The 17,901-nt window shown below is 45.8% G+C and overlaps 1 protein-coding gene across 2 annotated transcripts in view; it reads right to left on the reverse strand.

Annotated features, from left to right (window-relative positions):
* Positions 1 to 17,901, reverse strand: part of Kcnh1 (potassium voltage-gated channel subfamily H member 1) — a 309,683-nt gene that overhangs the window by 280,519 nt on the left and 11,263 nt on the right. For both annotated transcript variants that reach the window (XM_036202710.1, XM_036202709.1), the window contains exon 2: positions 3,425 to 3,548. In XM_036202710.1, the coding sequence (XP_036058603.1) occupies positions 3,425 to 3,548 (124 nt within the window). The remainder of the gene's footprint in view (positions 1 to 3,424; positions 3,549 to 17,901) is intronic.

Here is a 17,901-nt window from a genome sequence, read left to right on the forward strand (position 1 = left end):
TTACTAGACCTTAGAACGCAAGTGTCTAGTATGCAGAAGAAAGAAAAAAGTCAGGCCTGATGTACCAGGAATGCAGTGGGAACAGACAGGAGAGGAGTTCTCAGATGTTACACCTGAATAAATTGCTTAGAGATGTAGAAAAGAAAAGTTGACCAAGTCATCAAGGGAATGCCTCTGTGGTCCTACAGACATTGCAGCCAGTAAGGAAAATGGGGACACCGCTCTGGCCATGCTAAAAAGTGAGGCTAACTCTTGAGGTGTGTCAGTTGTGAATCTGCAGATGGAGATGGACAGATAAGGGCAGATACTTAGCAGAAAACAGCACACAGAGGATGTAGGACATCCACGTACACTAGACACATGATTTCCAAATCTGTAACAGTAAGAAAGGTCAAATTGTCCACTTATCAGGCTCAACACTCTAGAATTTAACAAAATTCAAATATTGTCCAAACATTTAACAGTTTGCCAACAGTTGTGTGGCTGATCTAATACATGAAAACACAGGGCAGGGCAGACATCTCCACACTCTATGATGAGTTTGCTTCTTAATTTAGATGATGGTTCCACTCCATGAATACGCCACAGAAGACAGGGTGGGGGTATCTAGAGGCTGTGCTGAGCCAAGATCATGCATGACTTCAGAGGGTTGCCTAGCAGAATCCAGGCTGCATGCCAGCCCAGCACCTTGAAAACAGCTTTTCTAACATCCAGGCTCAAAGGCACTGAGGTATTTGTATCAAACACACAGCTGTGCACATAACAGAGAAAATGACACAGGATGGCTTCTCCTCTAAAGAATTCTGGCTGAGGAGAAGATCATGAATGAGGCCTTACCTTGGAATTACTCCCTATAAAATGTTCATAAAGTTTTAAAACTTTGGGCTGGGGATATAACTTAGTTGTAGAGTATTTGCTTGCCTAATAAGCACAAGGCCCTGAGGTTCAATTCCCAGACTGGCATAAACAGGGCATACTGGCACACACTCTATGTAACCTCAGCACTTGGGAGTCTGAGGCAGGTGTACCAGAAGCTCAAAGGTCATCTTTGGCTATCTTAGTAAGTTTGAGGCCAGCCTGAGCTACTTGGCTGTCTTGATTTAATTAACTAATTAAAAATTTTGTAATGTAATCATCAAAAGCTGCATTTTTATTTACATTAAATTCTGTTTAATTATCTAAATTTTATATTAAATTCTATTTAAACCTCATAAACTTTGGAGTTCATATCTGTGGTGGTTTGGAAGAAAATGGCCCCCAAAGGGAGTGGCACTCTTAGGAGGTGTGGCCTTGTGGAGGAAGTGTGTCACCGTGGGGGCGGGCTCTGAGGTCTCCTTTGCTCAAGCTTCTCTCAGTGTGACAGTCAGGGGACTTCCTGTTGTCTGCAAGATGTAGGACTCTCAGCTCCAGCACCACATCTGCCTGCACGCCGCCATGCTCCTCATCATGATGACAATGGACTGAACCTCTGAAACTGTAAGCGAGCCGCCCCAATTAAATGTTTTCTTTATAAGAGTTGCCATGGTCATGGTGTCTCTTCACAGCAATAAAAACCCCAACCAAGACAGAAGTGGTACCAGGGACTGGGGTATTACTATGATAGGCCTGACCATTTGTTCCTTTGGAGGAATTTGGACTTTGGTGCTTTGGGTTAGGAAAGCAGTGGAATGCTTTAAGCACTGCTTGATGGGCCACACTAGTAGGAGCATGGAAGACAGTGATGCTAAGAGAACTGTGGGGGGCTCACTCAAAAGGTTTCAGAGGAGAATTTTAGTATGTTGCCTAGAGACCGTTCTTGTGATGTTTTGATGAAGGAAGTGGCTGCATTTTGTCCTTGTCCAAAGAGTCTGCCTGAGGCTAAAGTGAAGAGTTTGGGATTAATTACATTGGCAGAAGAAATCTCAAAACAGCCTAGTATAGACTCTGTCATGTGGTTATTAGTGTTCACTCTAATGAAGATTTATAGTGAAAGGAGCAAGCTGAGCAAGGAGAAATATCTGAGGAGAAAGAGAGCAGCAGGAAGTAGAATGGAGATAAACAGATTAAGAAATGGAATAAAGGGAGTGGTGACCTCAGGGCAAGATCCCACCCAGCTAAGCTCCCAACTTGTGGAAAGGAATTAAAGAAAAGCTTAGAACCAGGTGTGGCAGTGCATGCCTTTAATCCCAGCATTGGAAAGGCAGGGACTGGTGGATCTCTGAGTCTGAGACCAGCCTTGTCTAAAGAGTAAGTTCAAGGACAGCCAAGCTATGGCAGTGAAGGAATACAGAAAGCTGGTGAACATGTAATTAATCAGGGGGCCATGTTCCAGCCCCACTAAGCAGCAGAACTTGACAGCTTCAGCCACAGGTTCTAGCTTTAGAGTTAAGGTTAGAAGAAACAGGTTATAGAAGTTGCCTTGGTGCATAAGGACAGCCACTAAGGCTAAGCATGTGTCAAGGGTGTCCCTGAATGGAGGCCTAGTAGAGAGGCCTTTGTGTGAAGCTGTGAAGTTGAAGCCTGGTTTGCCTTGGAGAACCCAAGATGCTAGAGATGTCAGAGTCATGGGATACCTGCTGTGGAAAACTACTAACGGAATGGAATTAGCCCAAGAGAGAAGTGTGTTGTAGTCAGCAAAGCTGAAAGGAGTTGGAGATCTGAAGTGTGTTTTGACATCAGACATGGAGATGCAGTTTGGAGTTTGCCCATCTCGTTTTGGATCTCACTTTGGTCCTCACTATGTTCCCTTCCCTGTGTTTTGGAATAGTAATGTATATCCTGTGCCATTATATGTTCAAAGTATGTGATAGGATTTTTTATTTTGATTTTTATAGGTGATTACAGTTAAGGTATTGTCATGTGTCTCAGAAGAGACTTTGGACTTTGAAACATTGTTGAGACTGTGATAGACTATGGGGACTTTCAAAGTTGGATTGAATGAACTTTTTGCATTATGATATGGCTATAAGCCTTTGAGGGCCAGGGAGTGGAATGTGGTGGTTTGAAAGAAAATGGCCCCTAAAGGGAGTGGCACTATTAGGAGGTGTGGTCTTGGAGGAAGTGTGTTACTGTGAGGAGCAGGCTTTAAAATCTCTTTTTCTCAAGCTTCCTTCAGTATGACAATCAGTCAACTTCCAGTTGCCTGCAAGATGTAGCCAGCACCGCGTCTGCCTGCATGCTGCCATGCTCCCCATCATGATGATAATGGACTGAACCTCTGAAACTATAATCGGGCCACCCTCAATTAAATGTTTTATTTTTAGGAGTTGCCATGGTCATGGTGTCTCTTCACAGCAATAAAAACCCTAACTGAGACATGGTATAGATTTTTCTGTTTTCCATTCCCCATCTTACTGACTGCATGAAACAAAGAGCGAGATCAAGGCAATCTTCCCGTTTCCCAGAAACACCCTCAGCACTCCCCAGAGAGCTGCACTCCAGGTACCTGCAGGCACTGCTTTTTTGCATCACTTCTGCCCGGTGGTAGCCAGAGAGCTTGCAGAATCCATCATTGCTGTACACGATGGGCCAGTCCACTATCTGGGCATTCCCCAACACAAAATTAGTATCTGTTCCAAAAGAGAAAGAAAGAGCACATGAGGCAAGACATTAGTCGACGTGAGTAATATCAGTAGTCCTACGCTGCTAGGTACAGTCTCTCATACAGAACCACGTTCCCAGGAGGCATGGGGAGAACTGAGAATTATGAATGTAAATGCTAACACACTAACAAAGGTCAGTGTATCCTAGGAAAGGAAGTGTATTCAGCCACCAACTTGGGAACCTACAGGAGTCTGTTGAGTTCCTCTGAGACAGGGTCAAGCCCTAATTTTTCATCCCTCTGGATGCACAACCCTAATACAAAGTAGAAGAGTCAGAGCAGTTTCTTCTGAGCTCTGTGTGGCACCTTGGCCTTATTCTCTTGACCCAAAGACACAAATCGGCTTTACTGACCCTGACTAGCCCTGGCCATTCTACAAGGCCTTTCTATGGAAGCAAGGAAAATGTGTAGCACACCACCTCACAGGACACATGGGAGAAATCTCATGAGGACAGTGGCAGACTCTCCTCTTGAGACTGCTGTAGAGAGCAATTAAGGGGCTCACACCACAGAACCTCCTCTGAGTTTGAAGTCCTGCAGTCCCAGAGCTACATGCCAGGGGCCAGCCTCCCTCGTACTCGGGAGCCAGGATTTCGGGAGGCAAACATGCAGGCTGGCTTAGTTGTCTTTTCATGGTTCTAATGTTTTGAAAAATCAGAAGTTATGATCAGTACCTTTTATGCTCAGAAAACCAAGTGTCCCCCTTTTGATCTCAAGAATTTAAATTAAGCAGATAAAATAGGAATCTTCGATGTAACCATTATTTTATCCTGGCTCCCTCCTCTGCACATATTTCCACTTACTTCACCCCCTAAAAGAAATATATACATACTCTTTTCTGTTATAAATTGTAGAGTATTTATATGTCATAAGTGTGCATACATATAGTGAAATAATGGCTCTTTCAAACTGGGAGGGTAATTAGTTCTAGAATAGCATTTCTATGCTTATGTGTGCATCAGTGAGTTACTATGAAACACAGTCAATCCCTAATTTTCCGTATCACTGAATGCACATAAATAATACAAAGTGTGCATGTACCTGCCTGTGTGCACATATGTGTATATGTGTGCATGTAGTGGATATGTGCACATGTGTATATGAGTGTATGTGTGTATGTAGTAGATATGTGCATGAATGTGTGTATGTGTGTGTGCATGTAGTGGATGTGTGCTCATGTATGTGCATGTAGTAGGTGTGTGCACATGTGTGCATGTGTATGTATGTGCATATAGAGGTCAGAGCTCGATGCTAGGTGTTTTCCTTGACTGCTCTCCAGCTAATTTTTCAGATAGGGTCTCTTACTGGACTTGGAGCTCATAGACTCTGCTAGGCTGGCTGGTGAGTGAGCTCTAGGAATCCACCTGTTTCTGCCCATCTCAGTGCTGGACTCACAGGTGTACGCCACTGTGCCCAGCCATTCACGTGGGTGGTGTAGATGAAATGCAGGTCCCCAGGTTTGTAGCGGGCACTTTACCCACTGAGCCATCCCTCGGCCCCCAGGACAGTGTTTATAATTATTCAGTGTAGGTTACCACTCTTCCTGTCTTCATGGAGTCAGACAGGCTGCTCTGCCCTCCACAGATGAGTTTGTTTCTTATTTGGAAGGTTTGTAAAGATTATTACATTTCATAAAAGGAAAAAAAGAAAACAACAAAGACAGAGGATGCTTTACCACTCATGGAAAAGGCAAGGAGTGAGAGATGCCAGAGGCCATGCTGAGCCAAGGCCTTTGGCAAGGGTCCATCTTCCTTGAGAATAGCTCTATTTATTTATTACTATAATTAATAATCTCATTATTATTATTGTTGTTGTGTGCGTGCTGTGTGTATGGGCACTCATTCTATGGAGTACCTATAGAGTTATAGGGTCTTCTTGCTCCTTCTACCTAACATGGACTTTTGGGGATCAAACCCAGGTTTCCAGGCTTCTGTAGGAAGCCCCTTTACCCACTGAGCCATACCAATGGCCCTGGTTTGATCTCCTTAAAAGGGACATAAATATGGCTTTCAGGAAGTGAAGGTGTACACCTGCTATTTTCACTGGTTAGCTTCTAATGAAAACTTACAGCCAGCTCCTCACTCCGTCTCACCCATACTTACATAAGTGCTTCTTAACTGTCTCTGTGTACCAAGTACAAGATAGGACTGCAGGGCAATCTGACCATGAGACATGGTTCCTGAACACAAGGACATGCCAAGACAAATGGACATGGGCACGACCCCCTAAGAAGGACGCAAGGAGGTGACACATGCCTGCCATCCCAGCATTCAGGAGACCCACCAGAAAGACTGGCATACAAGGAAAGCCAGGGCTATACAGCAAGACCCTGTCTCAAAAATAAAACAAGACCCAAAGTGACAGTGAGCACCATGATCACAGCACTCAGGAGGCTGAGGCAGGAGGATCTGGGCTCAACGTTCTTGCCACAAAGCACATTCAAGGCCAGCTTTGGCTCTATAAGGCCTATCAGAATAATAAACAGAGGAGTCTGGGAAGGTGGCTCAGCGCATTAATCACTTGCTGTTCAGGAACAAGAAGCAGAGCTCAGACCCCTAAAACCCATGCAAAGCTGGGTGCAGTCGTGTTTGTCTAAATGCCAGCACACAGTTGGGGAGATGTAGACAGAGGCTGGGGACTCCCTGGACCAGATGGCCTGACACACACATCAGTCAGCAAAGCACCCACACTACACATGAACACTCACACATATACAAACAATTTAAAAGCCCCAAATGCATCCCTCCTCTCACAACCCTGTGTGTTGGTCTGAATGAGAATAGCTCCCATAGGCTCATATATTTGAATTTTTAGTCTCCAGTTAGGTGAAACTGTTTAGGAAGGATTAGGAGGCGTGACTTTGTTGGAGTATGTGTGTCACTGGAGGTGGATTTTGAAGTTTCAAAAGCCTATGCAGGTCAGCTCTCCCTCCCCCCCCTCTCTCCTCTCCTTCCCTTCCTCCCTTCTTTCCTCCCTTCCTCCCTCCCTCCCTCCTTTCCTCCCTCTCCCATTTCCAGCTTGTTGATCAAATGTAAGCTCTCTGTTACTGCTCCAACACTATGCCTGCTTGCCTGCTGCCAAACCCCTGCCATGATAATGGACTCACTTTCTGAAGCTGTGAGCAAGCCCCCAATTAAATACTTCCTTTTATAAGTTGACTTGGTCATGGTGTTTCCCCACAGCAACAGGAGGGTAACTAAGACACCCTGCAAAAGATCCTATCTCCCCAGAAGCAGGACCCCTACCATAGGGTGCGAAGGTCTAGGAAGCTCCAGAGGACTTGGAGAGAAGGGAAGGAAGCTCTCACCTCAGCCCAAAGCCCCCAATAAGCACGACATTGTTTCCTCTCCCCCCACACACACCTCCATTCCTAACACATACATTCTCTTTTAACCCTAACAGTAACTAACGGCCTGAACATCACTATCCAGCACAGTGTGTTTGTTTGTTAGGGGTACCCACACAACCCTCTGATCTGCCATACATCACTAGGAATGAAGGGAGTCCTGTCAATGGCATTGCTGAGGGCAGGCGCCCTTAACTGGCATTTGCTCTGAGTCATGCTTTACTATAAGATGAGATTTTTCAAACTTTTCAGCAACCTTTATGAAGTGGTGTTACTAACAAAGCATCACAGGTTTCATCATCTGATTCGTGGAGAAACTGAGTCTCTTTGGATACCCCACAGGCAGTTAAATGCACGTGACTTCAAAGTCTGTGCTTTTCTTCATTTTATTACATAGTCTCCTTGCTCCATTAAGTATTAAAATTGAACCAATTCTGTGATTTACCTGCCTCTGAAATTCTAGCTATAATGAGACTTTTACTTGATGAATCAACAGTCCACTCCTGCCATCATCTGTCATGACGCACAAGGGTGCCCTCAGGACGTGGGCAAAAGCTACTCCTTCTTCAGAGACTAGCTTCTCCATCTGCCTCCTCGATGTTCAGTCTCTTTCCTTGCTTGAAACCCTCTTCTTAGAACTTAGAATACTGATCTATTTCCAGAACATTCCTCCTGCCTCCACACAGTCACAGAAGGGACAGATGGGATGAGAGACAGGAGATGGGGAAGGAAGGGATGTGCCTGGCTCCCTATTTGATTCTTGGGGGTGGGAGAGAATTCCACCTTGGGTGACACACTTCTGGACCTGTCTCAGTTCCCCTAGTGCTGGGAGGGACATGGAAGTTTCATCTTCCCCACGGCTGATGGACCTGTATAAGTGGATAGTCGTTATAGCAAATGCTATAGTCAGGCTGCCCAAGGCTAGGACCAACAGAGTGGAAGGGCAAGTAAAGATTGTAGGTGATCAGAAAGTCTAGTGGGGACAGCGGGACGATGGAGAGAGGAGGGGGAGGGCAGGGACACAGAAGGAGCAATAAATCATACAGAGAGACAGAGTCAGGGTGTGTCAGAGTCAGGGCAGGGGGACCACGTTCTGTTTAGTTCAAGAGCACAGAGCTAGAGCTGATGAGTATAAATGTGGTCCCAACAGCTCCTGAGCACCCAGGGACTGCGGCAGGAAGACAAGGGCCTGCACTGAGGCCTTGCGAGTGTCACCTGTCTATGTGGACGTGACCGTCGGGAGAAGAATGGAAGGATGAGGCCGGTGTGCTGCTTGGTGTTTGTCAACTTGACAGAAACCTAGACGTGTCTGGGAAGAGGGAACCTTTGCTGAGAAAATGCCTCAGTCAGATTGGCCTGTGAGCAAGTCTGTGAGGCACTCCCTTGGTGAATGTAGGAGGGCCCAGCTCACTGTGGGCAGTGCCATACCTGGGAAGAGGCGGTTCTGGGTCACATAAACAGGGCGGAAGAGAAGACATGGGATCAAGTCAGTAAGCCGTGCCCTCCATGGCCTCTGCTTCAGTTCCTGCCTCCAGGTCCCTGATTTGAGTTCCTGCCCTCACTTGTCTTTGATTACGGACTGTAATTGCAAGGGAAATCAACTCTCCTCCACGCGTCACTTTTGGTCATGGTGTTTATCACAGCAACAGAAACCTAACTAGGACTAACGGGAACCCAAAAAAATGACTTATTTACCCAAATAATTCCTGCAAAGGGGGTCTAGACGTCTGTCTGCCACAAAACAGGCTCAGGAAGACAGAATCTAAAAAATAAAGTCAAAGTTCAGTGCTAGTGGGGCAAGACTCGGTGAGAGCAGCCCTGCTCAGGGCTTGTCAGCCCTCTTGCCAGCTGGCCATGTAGCCAAACAAGAGTGATTACAAGGTAGCAACAGCACAGGCAGGTGCTCCCCTCACAGCCAAACCTAAGCGACTCCAGGGTGTGCTGTTTCTCAGCTCAGCAAATGGAAACAAACTTGAAGCCAAGCAGAACCTCATCAGGAAAGCAGCCCACTACTTGAACAGAGCATCAAAGAGACACCACCTTCCAAACAAATCAATGGGAAGACAACCAGGGTCTTGGGCTAGAAGAACTCACATTACTTAAGTAGCCACATCACCCAAAGTGACCTGCAAATTCAATGCAATCCCAATCAAAATTCTAATGTCATTTTCACAGAAACATAATCTAAAAATTCATACAGAATTGTTAAGATCATCCAAAAATATCCTTACACCCAAGAGTGGGTAACTCAAGACCCAGTCAAGTTGACTCATAAAATTAGTATCACAAATATGAAAGCTAATGCACCTCTGCATAGGTTCTACAGTAGTCAGCCCGACACAGCTTGCAATACAGCACTACAGTGCAGTTCTGCTGGATATGTACGTGTGTGCGCGTATGTGTGTGCATGCATGTGTGCAGCTGCATGCCTGTGAAGACCACATCCTGTGAAGACAGAGCTCTTTAAAAGCTCCACTCTCACCTAGCAGTGATGCGCTGATGCTATTCCTTGATCTTCATGTGGTTCTGCGTGAAAGCCCAGAAGACATAAACAAAATGGGCTCTAACACATTAACAAGGACCAGGGCTCTAAGTCACCCACTTCCCTGACTCTTGGCACTATCTGATCTCCTTGGAGATCCCCACAAATACCCACAGAGGAGAGGGCAGTGTGAGCCCCTCTGGCCTCTGCTAGCACTTTTGGCTTGCTTTCTTCTTTAAAAAGAACAGCACCTTACATGCCTCAGGGCCCCTGCTTTGGGGCAGCTGACAGTCAAAACATCACTCTAGGCAGCTGAGATTTGACACTGGCAGTCCCCAGGGTCTGCATCCTTGGGTTCCACCATGTATATTCTTCTCCCCTGGACTCTGTTGGGTCTATCACATGCCTCCTCCACAGGAGAGTTGGTGCTGTGCCGATCTCAGTCTTATATCTCAGTATCTAGTTCTGCAAAATTTCTGCTTCTGCAATCTTGAGAGCCCTAGGCAGTCATATAAGAAGTTCAGCTACACCACTGGAGATGCTAAAACAGAGGCCAGCTAGCAAAACAGAGGTCCTGACACCACACAAGGAATCAAGGAATCTACTCAATGATTAAAAAAACTAACAGAAAACTAAGGAATAAAAACCAACCTACCAAAATACAAATCAAAATGGCTTTGAAGGTGGGCAAGATGGCTCACAGGGTAAGGGGATTGCTGCCAATCCTGACAACCTGGGTTTGATCTCTAGGAACTTCATGGTATTAGGAGAACAGCAATTCCCACAAGCTGTCCTCTGATCTACACATGCTGCACTCTTCAAAACAGCTAAATTGGGGACCCAGCCTGATGTCCATCAACAGATGAATGGGTAAAGAAATGTGTATGGAACTCTATGCTGCTGCAAATAAAAATGAAATCATGACAGTTATAGAAGGATGGATGGAACTGGAGATCATTGTGTTACATTGAATAAGCCAGATGTGAAAAGTCAAATAATGCATGCTGACTCTATATTTAAGTGGTGTATGTGGGGTATGTGTGTGTGTATGTGTGTATGTGTGTATGTATGTGTGTATGTGTATGTATGTGTGTATATGTATGTGTGTATATGTTTGTGTGTGTATATATGTGTGTATGTATGTGTGTGTATATGTGTATGTTAATGTGTGTGCATATATGTGTGTATGTATGTGTGTGTATATGTGTATGTTAATGTGTGTGTATGTGTGTATATATGTGTATGTTTATGTGTGTATGTGTGTGTCTGTTGAAGGTAGAAAGAAGACAATGAAAAGGAAGAGATATTAAGAAGGAGGGAGAGGTAAAGGGAATAAGGAAACATACATGGCACACAAGAGACGGGGACTACTTGCGGGGAAGAAGGCTATCAGCAAGAAGTGGGCAGGAGTATGGGGAGGGAGGGATAAGAGTAAACTTACGTGTATAAAAAGTCAGAATGGAATTCATTACTCTTCATGACAGCTTTAGAAATATGCAGCAAAGTGCAGTAAGTGGCACCCAGGTGGGAGTGGCAGCCAATGGCTCTCTAACTGGACTTGAGGTCCACACAACAGGAGGGAAATCATGCCTGGTATAGAAACCTAGCCAGCTTCCTGGGACTAGTGAGGTCATGGACCTTGAAAGAAAATCTACTACCATCACTTTGCTAGACAAGCATAATTCCTAACTACATGCTACATCTTACCGTTATGCCCAGAGACACATGAGGAGGCTCCCATCCCTCATCAAAGAAGCCTCTCTCTATAGCAAAGGGAGAACCACCACAGAAAACCATGACTGGACAGAAGGCAGAGATCAATAGTCTGTGGGGAACCCAGCTCCAGTGCATACATTTATGCCACAGCTCCTGCATATACGGCTCAGGAAACAACAGAGAGGGAGGAGGGGTGGGAAAATCATGGGAGCCAGAACCCCAGGATGTTTGCTGTGAAAGTCTCTCCTAGAAATGGCGGCATGGCATAAACAAGATTGGAACAGAGCAATGTCAGTAGACGTTCTAATGTGGAAAGGAAATGTCCAAGGGTCTTGTCTATAGACAAAGAACTGCAGGTAACTAATGAACACTAGGAGGAAAAGAATTAGCCTCTCTGCTAGGGAGGAGGACAACCGCTTACTGGCTGTCCAGTGCAGAGTAATCAGCCTTGAAACTGTATTCACACCACAACAAAAATGGGCTCAGCAGGTTGTATTTACATATATTTGTGCAAACACATGCATACATCAATTTGTATGTAACAAAAATAAAAAGATCTATCAACTTCAGAGGAGGCATGTGGAGGGGACTCAAGGAAGGATAGCTGGGAGAGGTTGGACATAGAAAAGGAGGGGAGTGATGTAATTCTATTTCAATTAAAAGCATATTTTAAAAGTAAAAGCTAAAAAAGAAGACAGCTTGTCAATCAACCCTGCTCTTCCCTTGGACTTACTCAAAAGGACAACACAGATGACAACTTAGGGTCTTTCAGTTGTATCTCCACAAGCCCTGTGGGAAGTTCCTTACCCTCTGTGGAACTGGGGAAGAGGAGAGATCCTGAATTAGCTGGAAACCACAGATCTGCCTCTGGATCACTGTACTCAGAACAAAGACCAAGTCCTAGGGTGGTGGCTCCCTCTAAGCCGTCCAAGTGTGCAAGGTCTCCTCCAGCCGCCACCCAGAAAGTCACCTCTCTACTGCTTTACTCTGTACTGTTGGACTGAAAAAACTTTCAAAGGAACATGCTTGGGCAAACCACACTCCATGTGATTTCTGTTCAGTGGAACTGCTTGGACTGGAGTGAGGTGAGGGGCAATTAATTACAAGACTGTCTAAGAACTCAAAAGCAGAAGACAGCTCTATGCTGGTGGCCAGTGTGTGCACACTGAAGATGCCTAAGTGTGTTCTTGGGAATCAAGGCAATCCAGTCAAGGAATGCACCCTTGCTGGACATAGCAGCTTACACTGTAATTTAAATATCCAAGCAGGCTGAGGCCAGAGGATTGCCAGTTCAAAGCCAGCCTGGACTACACAGAAAGACCCTCTTTCAAAACAAAGAAAAGAAATGTACTCTTGATGCTGATGCAAATGCTCTTTGCAGGTGGTGGGGGCTTATGGCTCCTCTCCCAGAGGTTTTTTGGTTTTGTTTTTCAAGACAGGGTTTCTCTGTGTAGCTTTGTACCTTTCCTAGAGCTCGCTTTGTAGAACAGGCTGGCCTCGAACTCACAGAGATCCACCTGCCTCTGCCTCCCAAGTACTGGGATTAAAGGCATGCGCCACCACCGCCTGGCCAATGTCAGGTTTCTTAAAAGCAGAATGTATAAGTTCCTGTCAGCTGCCTGTCTACACTGAGGACCAAACACGTCCCAGGTCACTCTGAACTGACTGAGCCCACACTACCATGGCTCAGTACACATGTGGGCTCCACCAGGCTGCCTGCAGGATGATTCACTCTCAGGCTGTCTTCTGAGAGTTTGCAGGGTCTCTAGACTGTTTGTGAAAATTAGCCTGATTGTACTGCCTCTTTCCACAGTTCCTCGTCTATGAGGGTCTACAGCCACAAGACTGCACACAACTAAATGCGAGGTTCCCTATTTCAACCTTCCTCTGCCCTCAATTCCCTCCAATTCACTAACAAAACCCAATAGTCTCCAAAAGGAAAGGTTTATTGGAAAGGCTCCCTGCCCCCATCACCTCTCAGCCCTGCCCCATCACCTCACTGCTCCCTCACCTCACTGCTCCCTCACCTCCCCACCCCCATCAAGGAGTCTCTCCAGCCCATGGGCCTGAGCCCAGCCATTCTGTGGCAGGAATGATCGTCACGATTCTCCCAAACCTACCATTTGCCCATAAAGCATAACACAGAGACATTCTAAAGAGAAGTTATTAGAAAATTGCTTTTCATCATAATTACCATAAGTAACAAAGGAGAAACTCAGTAAAGCAAAGGTACAGAGAAGTGACTCGGTGTGGGCAAGTATGCAGATAAAAGCTACATCCAGACTCAGTTTGCACAGGTTCACTGTTCCCTGCCGACACTGGTGAGTAAAGATAGCACAATGCACACGCACCAACTCAAAGCCCCACGTGGACAGGAACTGCACAGTGTTAAACAGCATCAGTGTGCTGAGGAAAACGAATTAAAATGCATTTGTCTTTCTCTAAGGACAATGAAATAACAGAAAAATAATAATGGCAAAAAATGGCAAGAGCAAGAGTTATGTACTAAAGCCCAGACAGAGAGCAGAAAGTGACAGCTTGTGTTTTCCTGAACCTACATGAAGTCCATACCAGGAACTACTTTTTGTTTTGTTATCGTTTGAAATCTTGAGGCATAGTCTCATTCTATACAGCCCAGGCTTCATTGTAGTTTGGGCTGGCTCGGAACTCACTGTGCCCTTGTGGAGTTTTAACTCACAGAAATCAAAACCTCCTGACTTACCCACCCCACCCCAGCACTGGGATTATAGCTGCAAGTCACACCTGACTTCACTTTTTAATCTTTTTAGATTAATTTTTAATTGTATATGTATGAGTGTTTTGTTTCCAAGTGTATATGTGTAGCACTTGTGTGACTGGTGCCCACAGAGGTCAGAAGAAGGCATTGAATCCATAGGAACTGGAGTCACAGTGAGCTATGGGCTACCAGATAAGTGTGGGGAATGGGGCCTGGTTCTCTGCAAGAGCAACAAATACTCTTAACTAGCCATCTTCCTGCCCCCAGAAGGATGGAAACAAGGAAGGAAGGAGGGTAGAAGGGAAGGGAGAGAGGGAGGGGGAGGAAGGGAGGGAGGAAAATTTTGTTCAAATTTTGGTGACATTTGGGAGAATGCACAGGTGGGATGGACATACTGACACCAGACCCCTCTTGTCTACCTAAGTCAAACATGAAAAGACTTAGTACAAGAAAAAGCCACATGTTGTTCTCATGTTTTCTAAAAACAAAATCTAAAAATCTAAGTCGTCATGGGCCCAATCTTTGCATACAACAAACTGAACACCGGAGAGATTCAAGAGCTATTTGCTTTGTCTGTGATTTTAATACTCAACAGAAACACATTTTTTTATTAAGTCCGTAAATTACAGTGCAGAGAGAGCTTTCAATTTCCAAAGCAAACTCAAGCACTCGATGACTGAGTAGTTACCCCAAAGTACATGGTTTCAAAGGCATCTTCATCCAGCATCAAATAAAAATAATAAAAACAGATGACTCCACCTCACAAGCAGCACGGAAGGGAACAGAAGTGTGTCAGGAGGGCACGGGTGTGTTCTAGCAGGATGATATGTAATAAACTAGAGGGGAGTGCCCCACCCAAACACTAAGAAATGTCTGTTTATGTGGTCAGCCGTTTAAAAGCAGCTCAATAGCTTCATAATCAACGGCTTCATCCTCATTTTACAACCAGTAGCTTCTTAATACATACTTGTCTGAATAGAATGACTGGGGCTGGAAAGATGGCTTAGACATTAAAGATGTGTGTTGTTCTTACAGAGGACAAGTTCTGTCCCGGCACCCACATTGGGAAGCTGACGACCACCTCTCATTCAAGCTCTGGGATATCCAACACCTTCTGGCCTCCACAAACATCCACACGCATGTGCACATACCCACTATATATAATGTGAGGGCCCAGCCTATTGTGGGTAGTACTCCCCTGGACAGGTGGTCCTGAGTTGTGAAAGCAGGCTGAGCTAGTCATGAGGACAAAGGCAGTAGGCAGCATTCCTCTGTGGTCTCTGCAGCAGTCCCTGGCTCCTGGTTCCTGCCCTGAGCTTCCTAGAAGATGGACAACAAGCTACAAAATGAAATAGACCTTTCCTCCCCAACATTGCTTTTGGCCCTGGCATATTTTTACAGCAGGAGAAGCCCTAGGACGGTGGTTAAAGTGCTTGCCACACATGCATGCGGACAGATTTAGATCCCAGAATCCATGTAAAATGCCAGGCAGGTGTGGTGACCACCTGTACCGCCAGCCTTGACAGGTGAAGACGGGATTCCTACAAAAGCTGGCTATCCAGACTAGCCATATCAGTGAGCTCTGGGTTTAATTGAGAGACTCTGCCTCAATGAACAAGGCAGAAGAGTAATCAAGGATGAATCTTCCTGACTTCAGAACTCCACATGGACAAGCATACTTACACATATGCCCACATACATGCAAACACGCATACACACATGTGCAACACACACACACACACACACACACACACACACACACACACACACACATCCAATAGTATTAGAAAAAAATTCCCAAAGTAGTTTTCTATTTTCCTACTGTGTTACTTAAAGTTCTTAGTGGAGACACAGCATGGCATCACAGTGGGCAGAGGGCTTTCAGAGCAGCTCAGTTTAATAAGACAAGGTTTTGAGTGTGTGTTTTGTCCCAGGCCTGATGGGAGCAGGGGGCACATACTGTACATTTGACAGCTACAATCAGCTTGCCCATCTAACTTGATCTACCCACTTCTGCATAAATGTAACTCCAAATCCCACTGCCCCACGAGGGCTCCAGTTACAGAAGACTAAACCAGGAGTGGTGGTTGGCCAAACAAGCCATTACTAGTGCTAGTCCAAGTGGGTTTTCTTTGGAGAACAGGGAGTTCATCTGAGTGACCTACAAGCTGAACAGACTTTGTTGACCATATTCATGCTGATGAGCAGACAGTAATGGGCAACTCACGGTACAGAGGAGCAGAGACTGGGACCACAGGAGGGAGCACTGAACAGATGGACACATGGACCACAGCCCAGACAGCAAACAGGGACAGACAGACAGTAGAGACAGACACCACAGAGAGAGTGATGAAGACAAATTATTGGACAGTGGCAAGAAAGTAGTGAGATGGAGAGACAAAATGGAGTGGCAGTTGGCACAGTTGGTGACAGGCAGAGACAGGAGGCAGATGGAATATGGAGAGAGAGGAGACGAGGGACATGGGTCAGAGGTGCGGGGACAGGCCAACAGTGGTTGCAGAGACACAAGGTAGACTTACAGAGCAGGTTCCCAAAGTGAGACCTACCCATGAATCAAGCCCTTTGAAGAGGGTCCTGGGGGGACTGAGGACAGAGAGGAAGACCAGCGGTGGGCACTCTGAGTGTGAGCCTCAGAATCAGGCCTCTCTGACTCTCCCCAGCCACCCACCACCCCAGTCAATCTTTGTTGATCCTTTCTCTTCCACAGAGCAAGAGGAGACTTTCTCTGGTAACAAAAGCCTTATTTGCCTGGAGACTGGATCTCAGAACAAGGAACGCAATTGCCTTCAAATCTTCTTACTGGAATTTCATTAACCAAGGAAGATTAAACATCACAGAGAATGAGATTGAAAACCAAACTGTACCCAGAGGCCAGGGGAACTGTTTCTCAGGACAATGGGTGGTCTCTGGACACATTTATTTTTTCTGAAATTCATTTATTACCCCTTAAGTTATTTATTACAGAGCCAGCAAGACAGGTCAGTGCAAAGACGCTTGTCACCTGGCCTGATGACCCAAGGTCGAGTCCTAGGACACAGAAGGAAAGAACATACTCTTGTAGCTGACCTCCACAGATATGGCATGGCATGTCTGTGCGCCCACACACATTAAAATAAATGTAAAAAATTATATCACCCTCTGAAATTGCCAATAGGCCTCTCCCAAACTGCCCTCCTCATAAAGACAGGACTTAGTTCCTGCCATCCAGTCCTTCCTTTGAGTCTCATGTACTGTGTGGGCCCCGTGTACACACGAGCATGAATAAATATGTTGTGCTTTTCTCCTGTAACTATTTCTTCTGTTACAGGGGTATGAGCCATGACCCTCTGTGATGGGCAGGAAAGTGATCGCCCCTTTCTCTGTTCCCAAAGGAGACACAGAGAGAGCAGGCATTAGGGGGACAGGTGAGCGAGAAGGGAAGGGTACAAAGAAACATTAAATGCAAAGACAAGGAGAAAAGTAACTGGAGTGGTGGGGCATGGGTGAACCCCTGGGTATTCAGGATGGCTGGGAAAGGGCCAGACAGGAGACTAGAACCCAGGGCCTCCTCGTTGTAGAAAAAGCATGTTACCATTTCAAAATGGCAGACACACCAATCTCTTCATTCTCAAATGATGACTGAAAAGTTAGAGAAAGACATAGAAAAGGGAGCCTCCTGTGGACAGGGACTCTCCAGTTTCATCCAGAAGAAAGGAACAGAGAGAGTTGGGTGACAGAGGAAGCCAGGTCTAAAATTCCAGGGACACCCAGCAGGGGTCATTGGGTAGGTCAGAGGCAAAACCCACAGTACTGAGAGAGGAGTAAAATGTGGGTAGGACAAGACACTGACTGAAAGTCACCCCAACACGCCCTTCCCTCCATCCACACATGCCTGGAAGCCAAGCATTTACCTCACACATGAAGAAATGGATGGAGTTGTCACTAAAGCAGGGCCCCCAACTGTCACATCCATCAGGGCTGCCTGGAGGATTCACTGAGGTACAGGAAGCTGGGCCCTGTCTCTAAAGTGTCTGGTTTCC

The sequence above is a fragment of the Onychomys torridus genome, chromosome 11 (assembly GCF_903995425.1).
Source record: "Onychomys torridus chromosome 11, mOncTor1.1, whole genome shotgun sequence".
Taxonomy (NCBI): Eukaryota; Metazoa; Chordata; class Mammalia; order Rodentia; family Cricetidae; genus Onychomys; species Onychomys torridus.